This window comes from Centroberyx affinis, unplaced genomic scaffold (assembly GCF_046629955.1).
Source record: "Centroberyx affinis isolate AG114_WGS23_722 - 3 ecotype Tasmania unplaced genomic scaffold, CSIRO-AGI_Caff_v1 ptg003720l_1, whole genome shotgun sequence".
Taxonomy (NCBI): Eukaryota; Metazoa; Chordata; class Actinopteri; order Beryciformes; family Berycidae; genus Centroberyx; species Centroberyx affinis.
In genome coordinates this window covers 223,439-243,171 of record NW_027281604.1, presented here as the reverse complement: position 1 = coordinate 243,171, position 19,733 = coordinate 223,439, and the positions used below count along the sequence as shown (strand labels likewise).

Genomic DNA, 19,733 nt, shown 5'->3' with positions numbered 1-19,733 from the left:
GCAGACTTGATTGTAGAATAAAAATCCAATCAAGTGACTCAAAGAAAAAAAGGTATTGGGCGGCTTTATTAAAGACAAAAGGCTGTCGTCAGCTATTGATATAATCATCAACCAAAAGAAAAACAAATAAATTATTTATCAACTTAAATATGGCTCCTGCGCAATCAGCATTCATTACAAATTCAACTCACAATAGTGACAGTGTTGTTTCAGTATAAATATACTCATAAAGGTAATGTAACTTAATAGACAAATATTCGTATTTATACAAGAGACTCACATTGATATTCAAATAAAAGTACTTTAAAACAGTTTAGATGTTAGAAATTTAGATGTATGTGTATCATATTAGTCTAATAAAATTATCAAGCCAGTCAAACAAGTCAATACAATACAACACAATGCAATACACAAGACTACACTACACTACTTCATATTTAAACTACATTTAGACTACATGAGGTTTACAAATTTTATCATGGTAAAAGCTTGTGGCAACTTTTACAGTCAGTTTAACGTGATGACCAGATTCAGTTTCATCAGTGCAAAAATTAAATTTGTCATCAATATCTGCACATTGTGATAAACTATAATAGGAGGTGTATACAGTATATTGTGCAATAGTTCGAGGTGTAACCTACCTCTTCTGCTTTGTTAGGGACTCAAAATGTAAAGGGTAGCCACTGAAAACAGTACCAATGTAATTTTTCTCTTGTTCTTTAATCATTATTTTAAAAAAAACACATCTCCTCAACCCATAGATAACCTAATTTACCATGATGCCCATCTGACTCAAGATCTGACTTCATTCGATTTGGCAGCTTGCGGAACCCATACAGTCATCTAGAAAGATACTATGAGATGTAAATTGCTCCGTTACAACCACCATACAATGGCATCTACATACAGTGACAAAAAAAACAAATAGTCATTTTATATGATCTAACAGTAGATCATTATTAATATCAAGTATCTACCTACATCGCAATATATTTTTAATTTATAATAGTTATTTAATTATTTATAATAGTTTTGTGAGCAAGTCCAGAAGTAGAAATAGTCACACTGCGCATGTGCAAAACGTGGACAACTTTTTTCCTCTCACGTAATGAAGTAGCCGTAAGGTTATGACTCATCAACCAACATACAACTGTATCATTTAAAAAAAAAAAAAATTTGCTTTTTAATACAGCAGACTTTACATAACTGTGACCACTGAAATACTGACTGTAAATTATTCCTTCACTGAAAATATGTTGCAAAAAAAAACCTGTATTTGAGTCACGTGGTCAAAGTTGTTTACCACGTGGTCGGTGTCATCTCTTAGACCAGACGCACTGAGTCTTTGTAAAAGCAGGAGTGTGTTACTACGTTGTTATTCATAGGAGCTGAACTCCTTGTGGGGGAGCACCAGATCCCCAACCTGCTCTGCTGACTTTACAGACCGGTATCTAGATTAAACCTAACTGTGGCAGACAGCTGACATCGGAGTGCACTGTTTTGAGGCTGAAAACAGCTAGCTAGCGAGCCCGACTGTAGAGCTATAGCTAGCTAGTTATTTAGCAGTGATGGAGTGGCTGGGTAATGGAGCTTCGCCGTTCCCCGATGAAGAGCCAGGCGGTGACCCTGCCTCCACGACGAGGGGCTCCAGTCCTGTTTATCCTCACCAGCAGGTAACCAGCTAATGCTAGCATCTGATTCTGTAAGTACAAGACGTAGCTTTTGGTTCATCTAAGTGACTTGGCGCGTTAGAAGTAGCGGCGTGGAAGCCAGCTAAGCCTGTTAGGAGATCACTCCATTGGGAGCAGGGTTAGCTGGGTGCAAAAGCTAGTGTCTGTTTTGGAAGCTCCTTTTTCGGTGCCAACTTTCACTTTAGCAGTAATTTCCCTGTCATTCAACTGGGAATGGGCAACGCACGTTTCAGGGCGAAACATCAGTAGCAAGACAGCAGAAAACAGACTGTAGTCATGTTAACCCAGGGGTACTTTAATGAAGTGAAAGCTCAACTCCACGTCTAATAAATGGCATAATGTTAGCAAGTCGTTTACATTGTCATCGGGTGGTACAGTCATGCTACAGTCTCTGAAACAAGCTGTCAAGTCATTCCTGAGATCATCCCTGTGTGCGGGGTGGTGGATGAGATCAGAGGCCACAGTGAGGCACACAGTGTGTTTCCCATTCCCCCAGGTCCTTGATATTCTCAGCCACTGACAGCTGTGTGGAGAGGCTGCTGATTGGAAACGGCATTAGAGTGTTTGGATATGTGGCTGTGGATAGATGGATGCAACATTTACTTTATTTTTAGCCCTCTCACCCCACCCTGCACCAAATACAGTATGGTGTGGTCATCACGGTGGCTGAAAGCTAATACAGTTGGGCTGTGATTCAGAATGATTGGGGAGATTCTAGGTCTTCCTTTCTCTAGAAATTTGGGAGTGGTTTGGCAGTGACTTGACTAGATGAATGGGTTAAGAGAGTAGTGCAGTCTTGCCTCGGACACTGTTGAGAAACATCAGAAATGAAGTTGTTGTTATTCTCCACAGATTTTGAGATGATCATGACTATGCTTTTATCTCATCTCATTTAGGCTATTGCAGCTATTTATTCCTGTCAGAGTCAGAAAGTCACTCTCAAGTCTCCAGCTTGTTCTGAACGCTGCAGGATAGGAATATAACTGGTGCCAAATAACCTCAATTTTAGCATCTCCCCACTGGTTACCAGTTAGATATAGAAGTGATTTTACGCAGCTAGACGGGCTGGTTTGAGTATTTCAGAAACTGCTGATCTACTGGGATTTTCACGCACAACCATCTCTAGTGTTTACAGAGAACGGTTCGAAAAAGAGAAAATATCCACTGAGCGGCAGTTCTCTGGGCGAAAATGCCTTGTTGATGGCAGAGGTCAGAGGAGAATGGCCAGACTGGTTCGAGCTGATAGAAGGCAACAGTAACTCAAATAACCTCTCGTTACAACCGAGGTCTGCAGAAGAGCATCTCTGAACACACAACACGTCGAACCTTGAAGCAGATGGGCTACAGCAGCAGAAGACCACACCGGGTGCCACTCCTGTCAGCTAAGAACAGGAAACTGAGGCTACAGTTCGCACGGGCTCACCAAAATTGGACAATAGAAGATTGGAAAAACGTTGCCTGGTCTGATGAGTCTCAATTTCTGCTGCGACATTCAGATGGCAGGGTCAGAATTTGGCGTAAACAACATGAAAGCATGGATCCATCCTGCCTTGTATCAACGGTTCAGGCTGCTGGTGGTGGTGTAATGGTGTGGGGGATATTTTCTTGGCACACTTTGGGCCCCTTAGTACCAATTGAGCATCGTTTAAACGCCACAGCCTACCTGAGTATTGTTGCTGACCATGTCCATCTCTTTATGACCGCAGTGTACCCATCTTCTAATGGCTACTTCCAGCAGGATAACGCGCCATGTCACAAAGCTCAAATCATCTCAAACTGGTTTCTTGAACATGACAATGAGTTCACTGTACTCAAATGGCCTCCACAGTCACCAGATCTCAATCCAATAGAGCACCTTTGGGATGTGGTGGAACGGGAGATTTGCATCATGGATGTGCTGCTGACAAATCTGCAGCAACTGCGTGACGCTATCATGTCAATATGGACCAAAATCTCTGAGGAATGTTTCCAGCACCTTGTTGAATCTATGCCACGAAGAATTAAGGCAGTTTTGAAGGCAAAAGGGGGTCCAACCCAGTGCGTGTATATAAAGCATGGCTAGGTCTGGACCCTAGCCATATTGTAGACCTCTTACTTCTCTATGAGCCTCAGTCTAAACTCAAAACTAAAGATAATTGTGTTTTTGCCATTAGGGCCCCAAGACTGTGGAATGCCCTGCCTGAGGAACATAGGCTAGATAATCCAGTTTCACCATTTAAATCACTTCTAAAACACATTTTTATAGACTTGCTTATAATTGCTTTTGATTCTTTTTTTGACCCACTTTTAACCTTGTGTTGCTTATGTTGTGTTTTCATTTTATTTATTTTTTCCTTTAAACCTTTTCTTTTGAAAGTGTTTCCTATTTTTTCTCTCCTCCTCTTTTTGTTAGTTTAGTCTTTTAGTAGTTTTTATGCCTTCTTGGAAAGCACTAACTCTGCTTTTAGATAAGTGCTACTACGATGTGTTACTACTCTCCAGCTCTTCCAAATGCAGCTGAACCATTATTTTGGAGGCCCTATTCTATTCTAAAACTCAAATTTGACTGGTGAAAAAGTGAAAGTGACTGCTGAGTTTTTGGGATGTACCAGCCACGATTGTCGGTAGACGAGGAAAATCAGTTTCTTGCCCTCGATGACACAAAGCACAACAAACCAGGATCTTTCTCAGTAAATGTATGTAAGGTTAAGTCTTCTCTTGTTATGAAGAATGACTTTTCAGTTCTAACTTCAGTCTCTCATGTTTCTGCCCCTCTGTTTCTCCCTCCCTCCCCTCAGTCAACATCGTCCCACCTTAGTGACAGTGCCATGGCGTCCCTCTGCCAGAGCCAGCAGCGCTGTGTGAAGGCCTCCATCGTGTCCAGCTGGAGTCTGGCGGAGGCCCAGGACCAGCTATGTTCTCTAGGGGTCCATGGCTCAGAGTCCCTGGAGCAGGAACGTGCCCGGACTTTGGCCTGTCCCACAGAGCTCACACACACGGAGCAGGAGTGGCGCCGCAAAGAGAGCATGCTGGGAGGTCAGGACCCCAGCCGCAGCCCTGTACTTGGAGCTGTCGGAAGTTGGGACGTTTTTGATAAGGTAACTGCAAACACTTGGGCTTTTGTCACATCTGGGTGTTCTTTGGCACACATAACACAAAGGTGGAAAATTAAAGTACTCTCAATGTCATGATAAAGTGATTTCAAGTGATAATTGTGTGGTTGTCCATTTCCATTTTGTTAAGTTAACTGTGAAAACTGTGATTGTGATGATGGGGTTTGGGTTTGATGGTCATCATGTATATTGGGAGACACTCGGTTCCAGATTTCTTGAACTAATTAGCCATAACCGTTGCTGCGTTCATGTCCTGGTGGGGAGATCCGACATCTGGGACTTCCAAGATGTCGGATCTCCCCACCAGGACATGAACGCAGCAACGGTTATGTCCTGGTGGGGAGATCCGACATCTGGGACTTCCAAGTTGGCTACTAGAAAGCATTGTATTTACATGCTATTTTCTCGGAAAACCAAACCTGGAAGACAAACATAAACCGTTAGGGACGCTGCAGCTTTGCAAGTTGGATAAGTGTTAAGCGTTGGTGGAGGTTTGCACTCTAATGAGTGCCTTCTAGTTTCTTTATTTTGACTGGGCACTCGCAGAATGCATAAGAAAAAGAAGATGGGATAAGGTGGGATATTCACCTTTGTTCTTAATTTGTATTGAACAAAATAATTGGGGTGGAATTTCACCCAAATCATGTGTCTTGTACTGTTAATATGTTTTCATGATGAATCATTGGGGGTATCCTCTAATTAGTACAAGCAGTTTAATGCAGCATCTGGTGTCTGTTTAAGGCCACTTCACATGACTGTGTTGTGATATTATTAACATTCAGTCAGTGCATATCTTCTCTCTCTTCCAGAGCATCATCAATGTCCAAAATAAACCTGTAGAAATGGATCAGGACAATTGCAAGATGTTTCTCACAAAGTATGAGCAAGAGCTCAGGCATTTTGGTAAGTATGACACCGAATCAAAACAGCCAATTCAAGAATACTGTCCAATTAATGGTAAGCAAGGCTGTGTTTAGTTTAGTTTATTTTCAATAAAAAAAATAGGGTCTTCTTTAAAATTCAAACATTGGAAAACTTGTGGCTGAAAGGTTGTTGTAGACCCTGTAGTTTCACTGGAGGAAAACAGGTGATAAACAGGTGGTAATTGAATGATTTAAGTCTCATGCAAACAATCATATGATTATCACAGCGCACTTTTCCTGTTGGAGTAATGGTTACAGGACATAATACCTACCTGTTTATCAGCAAACTCCCAGTACTCTGTCAATTCTAGCATGGCTAGAATCGAATCCAAATTACCAATACTTTGTATGACAATAAAAAAAACCTGCCTGTTTGATTCTTGCAGTGAACACTTGCCAGCAAGGCAACTTCCACATCAAGTTTTGACTATTTTAAATTTTTTTCCTGTGTTGAAAAGTTGTAGGCGCGTAAGTAGTGTGCGACATGGTACAGAAATGAATTGCCTCCTTAGTCATTATTATATAATAATGACTAATATATAATGTAACAAAACTTAAGTAGTCCACCGCACTCAAGGAGAAGACTGCCGCTGCCAGCACCCTGTGAGTGTTCAACCTGAGTTCAACCTGTTGTGTGCAGAGCAATTTGGATTGAGACTAATAGATAATATTGTGCTATATTTATCCTGTTCACTGAAATCAGAAATGTTTAAGGCTGTGAATTATTAGTTACCCACGTTGTCCTGCAATATTAATCCCATCTGGACAGAGTTATATCCAGCTTTATATGCTTTATATGTGTTTGTCAGGCATGTTGCGGAGATGGGATGACAGTCAGCGGTTCCTGTCAGAACTGCCTCAGCTCATCTGTGAGGAGACGGCCAACTACCTGATCCTCTGGTGCTTCAGACTACAGCAAGAAGGGGTTAGAAAGCACTTCACCTTTTTTCAGTGTTGCAGATGGCCACACAAACACATGCACACACTGACTTACTGTACCACATACATATTAACACCGTACAGTGTTCAATTTCAGGTATTTTTTTTACTCATTCAAAATGCACTGGGCATACAAGAGTCAGATATTGTAATAAAGCTTAAGGGTTCCTTTTTCTCTTGGTATCAGCCAATAGCGGTATACTTCCAAAATAAAGGAATGGCCTCAGCTGCTTTATTAATCCCATATGTGGGCCCTAATTTGCACATTTTAATTTTGAAAATAATTTGAAAGTAATGCAGAGTCACACAATAGGCAAGTGTTATGTATAGAACGAAAGTACAGGATCTGCTATTGTGGTGATAGCCATAATATTAATGTAGCACTCTTACGTTTTAGGTATGACTCTTTCACAACCTCACTACAAACACATGCTCATTGACACTCCAGTCAAAGTTTATGCTCGTAAATAATTGGCACTATAAACACATTTATATATGACTGAAGAGACATGACTTTGAAGATTGGCATAGTAAAAACAAAGTTTAGGCTCGTAAATAATTGGCACTATAAACACATTTATATATTACTGAAGAGACATGACTTTGTAGATTGGCATAGTAAAAACATCAAAAACTCTGAAGATCAGAGGTTTATGGTCTGACCAGCTGAAGTGGTTTATGATATGTGGTCAGATCAAGAGGTTAAACTGAGGCTAAACAAGAGGCTAAACTCTCAACCCAGTTTTCTGTTTTGTCTGCTGTAGAAAGAGGCGCTGATGGAGCAGGTGGCCCACCAAGCCGTAGCCATGCAGTTCATCCTGGAGATGGCCTCAAACTCCCAGCAGGACCCCAGAGGCTGCTTCAGACAGTTCTTCCACAAAGCCAAAGTAAGGACAAGGTTGTTGAATAGCATGTGTCTGATCAATAGTACACCAAGCTCTATTTCTGGGTATTTGGAGTATATTCACCTATCAACTTAAATGCCAGCAAAATATGTAGGAATCTGATCATGGTAAACGTAGCTTCTCAAGTGACACTACACTGCTGGCTGAAGTTGTGCGCTATATATAGCTGCTGGAAGTTGTGACAGTGAAAATGTAATTTAAAAAAAAAACACTTTCCTGCTGTAACATCATAGCCTTGGACTATTCTTTCATAATATAGTATGCAGGGAGGTGATGTAAGAAAACTATATATCTATATTAATTATGCAGCCCTACTCTAAAGTTTGGTTAGCCTGATATTCAGACTGAATGACCATTTTGTTCCCACTCCAATATTCAGCCTGAGATTGCCTCCTTGTTAACATATTGCAAAGACAATATGTTGGTTAAGGGGGTGATTTCAACAAATATTATACAAATATTGCTTCCGCAGAGTCCATTAATTTCTGATAATGGACACCTCGAAGGGCATTATCCCGCTTATACCATGGTCACTTGCCAAAGAAAAAAAAATGAAGACCATTAATTTATATTTTCATGCGTTTTGTAATCAAAATCTAAAGTTTGTCCACAAGCCATAACTCCGTTTCCCTGGTAACACCTGAGGGTTTGACTAATACCTGGAACAATCATTACCGTCCCATAAGGTCCCGTCCCTTATGCAATGGAAACGTTGTTCACTACTCCAGTAAATAGGACGAACCTTAGCTACAACTTGGCAATGGGAGATATTTCTACTCCGCTCAGCTCATAGAACCCTTTGGCTCAGCTATGAGCCAGAAAGCTATCGTTATGCTGGCAACATTCAAAGTCAATAACATTGCGTACGGTTGACAAACGGTAAATATAATTTGACAGTATGTTTATCCAGCAACTTGGCACAGCCATTGAATAGGAGTGGACCAACATCCCACAACACCTAATTAGGTTTGTTAATAGCTGTCACATGTTGGTAACAAATGCAATGCATGCATCATCATGTGACTAGTATGATTTGGGCTCTAGACACCTGTGGGTGTAATTCACTGTAGTTTACTGTATGCTAGGTGGAAGTAAAATTTTGTTTTCAGTTACGTTAGCTCACCACTAGAAATGTTACTCAGGAGAAAACATTGAGTGGTAGGTTTTTAGGATGTTCTTTTGTGCTAAACTAAGCATTAACTCAGTTAAGATTGAAATACAAAATAAACAAAGATTTAACACATTTTCTGGTCCATCTCAGCTCAAAAAACTAAAATAAAAGTAGCACTTTTTTGTATGTGCACCAACTGGAAAAGGATCTTCTAGAACATCTAGAAGAGGTTCACCATCAATAAAAGACTAGATATAAACAAGCCTGGGTTAATAGTATTTGCTAATACCTTTTATGGTTTATTTTGATGTATTCAGGTGCCAGAGGGCTGGGGTTTTACACACAGAATATTAAATAAAAAATAAATAAAATAATGCATCTGTTCTGCATCTACACAGCTCTACAAAACCAGGGATCTCCCCTGGGTGCACGCTATAATGGGAAATGTGATTTTTGGTTCTTTGTTTTATTAAGGTTTTTTTCGCCTGAGCTTTCAGTTTTTGCCAAGAATTTCAGGGACTGATATCACCTTCATTTCATTAGGATATATTTTGTTTCTCTGCTTGCCTTCCATTATTTTTGCTTTTGTTATGTTTTCCTGATTTTATCCCTGTGTCAGCTAGTAAAAAATATCTTGGCGGTGCAGAACAAAATTACTTTTTTCACTTGGATTTTGCCATTTTTTTGTGGAAATAGGGAATTAAAATGCCTGTTTAATAGGAAATATGTCAGATAAGGCCAGATATACTAAAGTTTGCTGCTTCCCAGTAGATGTGTAGAGTGTTCCTAATATTGTTGTCTTTTTTGCTGTGTGTGTCTAGGCAGGACAAGAGGGCTACTTAGATGTCTTCCAATCAGAGCTCGAGGCCTTCAAACACAGAGTGAAAGAGTACACAGTCAAGTCTAAAGCGGACACACCCAAAGAGAGTGTCGGCACGCGCTGCAGGCTTGATCCCAAAGAAGTCCTGGACTCGTTACCTCCAGTAAGTGTTCCTGGTAAACTTATTCTTCAGTTAAAATCTGCCTGTGCTTTTTCCAGTGGCATATTGGGTGAGACCTGTTGCCTCATGAATAAAACTTTGTGTAGGTTCACAAATAAATGGCTGTGTAAGCAAAAAGGTATAAACACACAGATATTCTCAGATTTATAAAATGCTGCATACGCCACTCGGATGCATGTTTGTTTTGTTATAAATCATAAATGGATGGGAATTTATGCAAATGTGAACAAGCTTAACAAAGACTTTGCTGGCTGCTAAATGTGGATGAGGTTAACTGTAAGTCCAGTAAACATGATGTTATTATCATTATGACTGAAAATGGGTAAAAAGTGAAGGCAACGGTAAGTGCTGCAGTGCTCACATCAAGGGCCAGATAATTGGCATGACATCTAAATAATTAAATAGCAAAAGTCTACCATTGTTTACCAAAAGTGCCAAAGAAATACTTGTACATCATGAAGAGCAAACACAACGCACCCTAAATGCAGCAATTTCAATATCGCCACAAATGCTGGGGTGAATTCATTGTGGTTATTATCGGCACATTCTTACAGTTCTTCTAGGAATTTTACATCTTAAAGGAATATTATGTATAGCACTGTAAGCACAAGCATTAGAATGACTGAATTTTAAATGAAACAGTGTCTGAAATGCACGTAGCGTAGCTTAGGTGACTATCAGGGTTTCAAAGGCAACAGACCATGTAGGTCAACAATTTAGGTCAACCCATGGAGGCAATAATTCCCACCCTAAAACTCTCTGAATATGTTAGGACCAATATAAATTCTGCCAATATGAGTTGGTTTACAGTGGACAGAAATGTCAGGTGCAATGTACAAGTGTTTTTTTGTTTGTTTGTTTGTATGTTTGGCATTAGCCTTCCTTTACTGTTAAGTGTCACCATATCCCACATCCACATTTTTGTGCATCCGTCTCATTTATACTGTATATGAGGCCCCTTGTGTATTTCAAAACTGATCATCATTGGCACCAAGAGTTTCAGGCCAAGCTGAGGGCAGCTGCAGGAAGCAAAGCTGCATATCAGCAGTTACGACCTCCGTCCATCACACCTTTCTTCCTTCACACTCATTTTCATGCAACAGATATCAACAAAGATGGTAAATTTTTATTTTTGAAGTTAAGTCTTCTGTGTGCACAAACGGGCATTAACCCCAGTGCATCTGCTGTTCCTCTTGAGCGATAGAAATGAGGGTGGATAAGCCTGCACCATGTCAACAGCCGTTACCATAGCAACCAATCTGGTACAGACCTTAAAGTTGTTTTTCTCAAAAGCTACTGATCACAAAAATACAATTTGAACTCAGAGTGCCAGTGTGCCTTTTGTCTCAAACTGGTGTATTTATGTAAATTACCTGTAGCAGTAGCCCATATCTTTTGAACTTCCCACTGAGAGCAAACTCTAGTCTTGTATTTTCCACCACATACTGTAATGAAGTTGCAATTACAGAGTGAGTGAGTTGTGCCGCTTATTCCTCATCTGACATCAAGTTGACTCCTAACAGTTGGGAGTAATCATGCTCCAGGTGATTGTAGTAAATATGTCAAATCACTGCTGATCATTGAACTGTCTGAACAGAATGAGAAATAGGGTTAACGAGATGGATAGTTGTATAGTAATTTTTGCTGAATTTTGCTTTCTGTGCAGATGAGACTGATACTGGTGTGACAAATATGCTATAGTCGTAAAAAAAATATTGTTCATCTATTTGTAGGAACTAAAGGCAGGCTTCCAGCTGCAAGATATGCAGATCTTACAGAATGTTCTCAGCACCATGAATCCACAGGTATTGCTGAATACTAAAACAAAAGGCACATTTTATTACTTTGGAAGGTAGGATTGGGCGATATTAAATTTACCTAGTGACAATATGTCTTATATGAAATAACTGTTAGGGATGTTATTGTCACTTTATCAGTTGAACAGACACAGACTGTTGCAGTTACCCCAACTGGTTGTAAGATGGCATCATTGAGCTGTTGCATAATAACCTTCTGATATATGAAACTAGAAAGGCTTGCATTAAATGTGATTTCCCAAAAGTTCTTCTGCTGGATGGAGGATTTTTAGGTGAGAGCACGTTGGTTTTGTTTTCTTTCATGGTGACTTCATTGTCACAATATGTGAATATCACTATATCCACATATTTGCTGCCTCTCCTTTATTTTTCTATACCCAAAAAACACCAAAAAGGTGTAGTCGCATTTGTCCTGTGACCTGGCTTAATTAGAGTGTAAAAATGAATGGGTAAATCATGGAGATATAACAATACATTCAGCAGTTTGGTTTGATACACAATACTGGGCTCAGGGTTTAAAGAGGGTAACTGCAGGTTTCTGAAAATTTAATTGAAACTTTTTAAGAACTTTTTTAATGCCAGTGCAAATAAAATTTAAGACCAGTTTCGTCCTCAAATGAACCTGAAGAGTGAAAACAAACAAAACAAAGAAACAGTATATATCTGCACAACCAGTAAAATCTCTTTCTAGAAAATAACTGCAAAGAGAAAAATCTATGTTTTTAAGACTTCTGAAACCATATTTAAGACTCAAATGCAACATTTAAAGCTATATTATGTCACTTTTTCAAGATAAAATATTGGCATATTTCCAATCTAAGTAATGTGTTGGGGCTCAAGAGAAAACCCCCTCATCAGCGCTGCATGAGCCCCCCTACTTTGTCCCATTCCAGCCCCTATGGTCAGGCACAACCAGTGTCAGGAAATCTTCTCACACACATGAAGTGATGCGTTTCTCTGACTGTTTCTGTAGGTAGGTGACATCACTATAAAGCGACGGGGAATGATTCTTGGGAATTGGAGGTCAAAATAACACTGAACAGTTACCACTTGCGGCCACAGGTGCCACCAAAGAGTGTAGCTTTAACCATATACCAGCAAGTGTAGCTTTAACCATATACCAGCAAGTGTAGCTTTAACCATATACCAGCAAGTGTAGCTTTAACCATATACCAGCAACTGCTTTTGATCATGTCACCAAATTGTGTTCTGTGTCTCATACTTGCAGTGTCAGCCAACTTTGTAGATAAACCTGTTTCATACCCTTCAGCTATACTGGGGAGGTTAATTATGTCAGTGTTTTGAGTCAGCTGGACTTCTTACTCAGACATTCACTGTGGAAATGAGTTCAGATTGCCAATGCAAGTGCAGCGCTGTAACACTTTAAGGCTACTTTTCTGTCGTATGGCTTTATTAACTAATACTCAATACTGTCTGTTACAGAGAAAGCGGCTCTTAAATAAGACATGCACACATCAAAAATGAATTCCCCTCCAATAAAATGTGCATAAGCAGAATGAATAAGATATTGAAAACCGGTGAAAGAAGGTGATGTTTGTGCTGTGCTGCACTACTTTCTGAACCATGAACTGTTGGCATAAATAGACCTACAGGCCTGTGATTGTTGCCAACTGCACTTCTAATTATCTGTTGTCTAATCTGTTATTGGTAATCTGTTCAGGAGTAATTATGAAGATTCACAATTCAGCTATGGTACCGATCTTTCTTTTAAATGAAACTGGCTTGTATCACTATATACAGTGCCTTGCAAAAGTATTCATACCCCTTGAGCTTTTTCACATTTTGTCACGTTACAAGCACAAACTTAAATGTATTTTATTGAGATTTTATGTGATAGACCAACACAAAGTAGCGCATAATTGTGAAGTGGAAGGAAAATGATACGTGGTGTTCAAGATTTTTTACAAATAAAAATCTGAAAAGTGTGGCGTGCATATGTATTCAGCCCCCCTGAGTCAATACTTTGTCGAACCACCTTTCGCTGCAATTACAGCTGCAAGTCTTTTGGGGTATGTCTCTACCAGCTTTGCACATCTAGAGACTGCAATCTTTGCCCATTCTTCTTTGCAAAATAGCTCCAGTTCAGTCAGATTGGATGGAGAGCGTCTGTGAACAGCAATTTTCAAGTCTTGCCACAGATTCTCAATAGGATTTAGGTCTGGACTTTGACTGGGCCATTCCAACACATGAATATGCTTTGATCTAAACCATTCCATTGTAGCTCTGGCTGTATGTTTAAGGTCGTTGTCCTGCTGGAAGGTGAACCTCCACCCCAGTCTCAAGTCTTTTGCAGCCTCTAACAGGTTTTCTTCCAGGATTGCCCTGTATTTAGCTCCATCCATCTTCCGATCAACTCTGACCAGCTTCCCTGTCCCTGCTGAAGAAAAGCATCCCCACAGCATGATGCTGCCACCACCATGTTTCACGGTGGGGATGGTGTGTTCAGGTTGATGCGCAGTGTTAGGTTTCCGCCACACATAGCGTTTTGCATGTAGGCCAAAAAGTTCAATTTTGGTCTCATCTGACCAGAGCACCTTCTTCCACATGTTTGCTGTGTCCCCTACATGGCTTGTGGCAAACTGCAAACGGGACTTCTTATTGCTTTCTTTCAACAATGGCTTTCTTCTTGCCACTCTTCCATAAAAGCCATATTTGTGGAGTGCACGACTAATAGTTGTCCTGTGGACAGATTCTCCCACCTGAGCTGTGGATCTCTGCAGCTCCTCCAGAGTTACCATGGGCCTCTTCGCTGCTTCTCTGATTAATGCTCTCCTTGCCCGGCCTGTCAGTTTAGGTGGACGGCCATGTCTTGGTAGGTTTGCAGTTGTGCCATACGCTTTCCATTTTCGGATGATGGATTGAACAGTGCTCCGTGAGATGTTCAAAGCTTGGGATATGTTTTTATAACCTAACCCTGCTTTAAACTTCTCCACAACTTTGTCCCTGACCTGTCTGGTGTGTTCCTTAGTCTTCATGATGCTGTTTGTTCACTAATGTTCTCTAACAAACCTCTGAGGCCTTCACAGAACAGCTGTATTTATACTGAGATTGAAGTACACACAGGTGGACTCTATTTACTAAGTAGGTGACTTCTGAAGGCAGTTGGTTGCACTGGATTTTATTTAGGGGTATCAGAGTAAAGGGGGCTGAATACATATGCACGCCATTAGGGTTGCAAAATTCCGGGAATTTTCAAAGTTGGAAACTTTCCATGGGAATTAACGGGAATTTATGGGAATTAACGGGAATTTATGGGAATAAACGGGAATAAACGAGGAATTTACAAAATTGAAGGTATGCTCTTAATAGGGAACTTAAATATAGTTGGGGAAAATATATTTTAGCATAATCCTGACTAAAACAACCAGATATCATGCAAGTACAGTTGAATATCTATGCTATTCCTCAATCACATGCACATAGCACACTGCTTACTGCAGGGCTATTGAGACCACGCCCCCTACATGCAACTCAACATTCATGTTTTTGTTCTTCAATGAAAGAATTGATTGTTCAATAAAATATTTAACACTTGATAAAGTTCTACTTACAAATAAATCTGTTTTAATTGTATTATTTTGGATGGATGTCTGCTTATAACAAAACAAATATTTATGCTTGGATATGATACCTTTCCATTAAATTACCCTCAATTCCCAGTTAATTCCCATTAATTCCCATTAATTCCCATAAATTCCCATAATTCCCATGGAAAGTTTCCAATTTGGAATATTTCCAAAATTCCCCAGCTTAACTTCCCATGGAAATTTACCGGAAACTTTCCGGAAATTTACCGGAAATTTTCCACCCCTTTGCAACCCTACACGCCATACTTTTCAGATTTTTATTTGTAAAAAATCTTGAACACCACGTATCATTTTCCTTCCACTTCACAATTATGCGCTACTTTGTGTTGGTCTATCACATAAAATCCCAATAAAATACATTTAAGTTTGTGCTTGTAACGTGACAAAATGTGGAAAAGTTCAAGGGGTATGAATACTTTTGCAAGGCACTGTAGCACCATTTAAGTAGTAGTATCTCTTAAATTGAATGTCTATATCCTCATGTTGCAGACACATCACTTGTATTCTGTCTGTAGTTCAAGGTTTTTTCACTCCATTTCCATGCAGTGTCATTTTTGGCCAGCCTCTGCATTTTAGCTGATGCAACAGCAAGACATCAAGTGACAATAGATGTTCAATGGGTGATGCAGAGGAGCACAATTTAAAACCACAGAGGTTAGGTCATCAGAAAGGAAGAAGTGGAAAAGGGGACCAGAAAGTCTTAAATTAGCAGCAGAAAAGGAGTGGAGAAGAGCAGGAAAAAATGGGAGGCTACGCACCTGGTTGCAGAATCATAGCAGGCGGCACCTGGATTTCAGCAGACTGGACCTTGACAATGGTTTCATTCAATCATTTATCATATCATTTATATCATAATCATTTATTCATATTATTTATCTTTATCATATCACCAAAACCATCCGATGCAAGTGAAGATTTGCACTGACGGCTCCACTGAGGCTCTCCCAACAGAACAAAAATTGCATAAGACTAAATAACAGTAATTGAATACAATTTCACAAATATTAACACAAACTTGAAAGGCTGTCCAACAGATCAGTGACATCAAAGTGAACCAAATTCAAGCCAGAAGCACAACTGTTACTTGTGGCCTATAGAGACCTGCTCAGCAAAACTCATATTATATTGAACTCCAAACAAATCAACAATGCTTTTTTTCTGTATTCAATCTTGACCTTGGAATAGTCAAAATGACCTTGTCTGTAGATCTAAGACTAAACTTCTGTACATAGAAAATTAAAATCTCTGTAATATAAGCTTGGTCCAAGCTTTTTGTTTTAAAGCAATCAATGACATCTTAAAATGAACTCTAAATACAACTTGAAACTAATGTAAGTAGCTAAAATGTGTTACAGGGCTCCAGAATATTGTTTTCCACTTGTTCCACCAACATTTGTAGTCTGTGGCACCAGCAGATCATTTGGTGGCACCGATATTTGGAGTCTATAACGGGGTCTGTGGTGGCTGATGTTTTAAGCACAGAACTTACTTCATGCTACAGTGGCAGAGTGTAGAGGTGAAGATGTGCATCAGTCATGTTATTGATGTTTTAATTTATTTATTTGCCAAAAGTCACTGTATGTTTGCTCCGTACTGATTATTTATATAAAATTCCAAACAATAAGCTAATACAACGCTTTTACCATCAGTTGCTGATATGGCGTCCATGATCTCTCCCCCCTAAAGGTTGCATCTCAGCAACTTGGATATCACAGAAAATTCCCACTCTCACATTATTGTATCGCATCATTATGTTTCACCAGTTGCATGAATGGAGCTCTGCCAGCTGTGCCGCTCTAAAATGGACTAACTTTTACCAGAAATCGCCTCCTTTTTTAAATAGCTTTAGAAAACACAAAGCATTGCCTGTTTTTTTTCTTGGGGAAAAAATATGAATCTAAATTTAAGAGACTTGGCACTTGTGCAACCACAGAAAAAGTTCAGTGGCAGTACTGGAGAGGAAAAGGAGTCGCAAAATGCAAACAAGTGGTCCCACTCTGGAGCCCCGAGTTACATAATCTCTAATATAAGTTGAAAGCCTTTATATGGCATTCTGAACTAGTTGCAGACACAAAGAGATTTACATTTGAGGCAAGAATAGTTATAATATTCAGATGAAGTGCAGACATGAAACTCTCCAAAATGCCATACTCTGCAGGTTCTTCTTGCATTTTCAAACTTAAGAGTCTGTGCAGAGATCTTTAGTATGAAAGCCTTTTGTAAGAGTGAAAAAATGAAGCAGCCCCCCTCTGCTGGCCCCACAGCCGCCTGACTAGCGGCCAAACAACTACTGAGAACAGAAACAAAACCGCCTCCTCTTCTCCCACATAGGGAAGATATCTAGCCAGGAATCTGAACTCAAACTGTTGAGGCAGAAAGCTTGGCAGTCCTGGTCCTGCTTGCTGTAGTTGTACAGTTCTCTCACTGTAACATTTCTCTGCACCTCAAACTCAAATTTAACTCGAAGTCAGTAACTCTGAGAACAAGTTTATGCCCTCACAAACTTGTTTCATTTTAAGGAAAAACATAAGCAGATAGAATTTTGTGAATCCAGGATCAAAATTTTAGATTCAGCTCAGATTTGAGCCAACGAAATGTTGAAGAAGCAACAGCAGAGTGCAGTTATGTAACCAGTGTAATCCTCTGTCTAGGGAACAGTAGGTTAATCCTCTTGGTTCTCTCTCTCTCACTGACTCTCTCTGTCTCTCTCCCTCCATTCAAACCTGTTTTTGATTTTGATATGCATGTTCATCCTCACCTGTGAATTGTTTTTGTCTGGGATTGAACCTCTTAAATAACTATGACCCCTCCCGTCTCTCTCTCCCTCCACCAGGTGGCAGAGTATCACGTGAAGCGCTGTCTAGAAGCCGGACTGTGGACCAGCACGGGGCGGTGGACAAAAGATGACACTACAGAAACAGATGATATACGCATGATGGAGACCTCCTAGCGAATGTGGGGTCAGCCCCCCGCCTTCCCTCCCTCCCTCCCTTCCAGCCCTCTCCACTGTTCCCATTACCTTAGGAACAACCTGAGTCATAAGCCCTCTTTATACAGCTCACCAGGCTCCAAACGCCAATCCAGAGCAGGGATGAATAGAAGCATGATCAGTTTTCACTGACATTCTTTTGTCAACTTTTACATTGCATTTCATCTTTACACTGCACAGGAGAACCAGAACAATGTATCTCTTATGACAATGTATCCCTTGTATCTCTTGCGGATAAGCAAACCTGTTGCCGTTATTTCGTGACTGTGGTTGGTCTCTGGCTAGTTGCTTCCTGCAATGTTTTTGCTAGCTAAATAGACCGGTCATGCCATAACCCTGGTTTTACAAATGGAGAATAATAGATCTTACTATCCTATAAGCCTGTCTCCAGATAACACTGTTTTGTTGTTCTTCCTAAAGAAAGAAACATCCACATATGAAAGATAAAGAATAACCGACTTAAATGCACAAACCAGACAACAGAAAGAATAATAAACCTATTAGTTATCTGGGAAATATTCAATTGGGTATCAAATCCCACCTCTGAAATAAGACTCAGGCTGGTGGATGTCTATGCGGGGCACCTTCATCAGCCATGAGGCGTACTGACTGGTTGCTCAACATGAAGAAAATAATATGAGAAATCAATGGCTGGATATTTTTATATGTACCATGTAGCAAGTGGGTACAGCACTGTATACTCTGCCTGACTAACTAAATGTCCCACTCTAGCATAAAGTGTCTTGAAGTAAAATAATGAATAGCTTGGCCATGTGTTTACAGGTCCTGTATAACTATTGTAATATGGAGAGAAGGTGGTTGTTGATTGGGTATGACCTGTGGAATCATTTGATCTTCATCACAGGAAAAAATAATGAACAGGTGCTACTGAGTATGCTCAGAATACAGGCTGCCTGAAGGTGAAGCTGTAGCATTGTGTTTGGGATTAAAGGGGCCGTCTCTCTCCCTAAGAGTTTCAAACTTGGCTCTCGGTGCATTTTTGCATTGTAAATCTATCACTTCTGTCTGCAAATATTCAACGCAAATGCAAATGGATTTAGTTAAATTAAAAAACTGAATTTAAAAAAAAGTCTTAGTCTCAAAGTCAGCTAAACTCCTGCTGAGTTCTGCTGTGTGTTGAGGTTTTGCACGTATCCTGTTCTCAGGAGAGTTGTGGTAAACATGTTTACCATTGACTTAAGTCAGAAAACAAGTGACCCTTCAGCGACTGTCCAAAGTCTCTGTTAGCCTGTCCAAGCATCCATATTTTGATATGGATGCAAATTGCCGTATATTCTTTGACAACTGAGCTGGTGTCAGGCCTAATAAGACAAACTGTTACATTTGATAAAGAAGTGCGTATGCCTTTCTTTTTTGCCATTTTGAGCTGGCTAGCTAATTTGCTGGCTACGTGCCAGTGAGCACAGAGCAGTTTGTCTGTTTGAAAGTGTTTTGGATGGTGTGATGTTGAATCTGTTTGGCACACAATTGGAACTTGTATTCCCACCAACCACAGCTGCAACTAGGCAGGCTAGAATGAAGTTACAGCCCAGAACTGTATAGAGGTTGGATTAAAATGTAAAATTAAAGTACCCTGCTCTTCCAGGCTCACCACTGCTCTGCATGTCCTCATCCCATGCTTCATTACCGTCCTCAC

General features: G+C 40.1%; 1 protein-coding gene across 2 annotated transcripts; it reads left to right on the top strand.

Moving 5' to 3' along the window:
• Positions 1 to 1,373: 1,373 nt before the first annotated feature.
• Positions 1,374 to 18,037, top strand: cdc37l1 (cell division cycle 37-like 1). 2 transcript variants are annotated; one of them, XM_071540782.1, is made up of 8 exons: positions 1,374 to 1,673; positions 4,469 to 4,768; positions 5,593 to 5,686; positions 6,516 to 6,631; positions 7,410 to 7,532; positions 9,483 to 9,644; positions 11,396 to 11,467; positions 17,921 to 18,037. In XM_071540782.1, exons 1-8 carry the CDS (start codon positions 1,569 to 1,571, stop codon positions 18,035 to 18,037), a joined length of 1,089 nt encoding a protein of 362 aa, XP_071396883.1. In that variant the 5' UTR covers positions 1,374 to 1,568. The 2 variants fall into 2 exon arrangements, with proteins under 2 accessions (XP_071396883.1, XP_071396884.1); XM_071540783.1 differs by lacking the exon at positions 11,396 to 11,467.
• Positions 18,038 to 19,733: the final 1,696 nt, after the last annotated feature.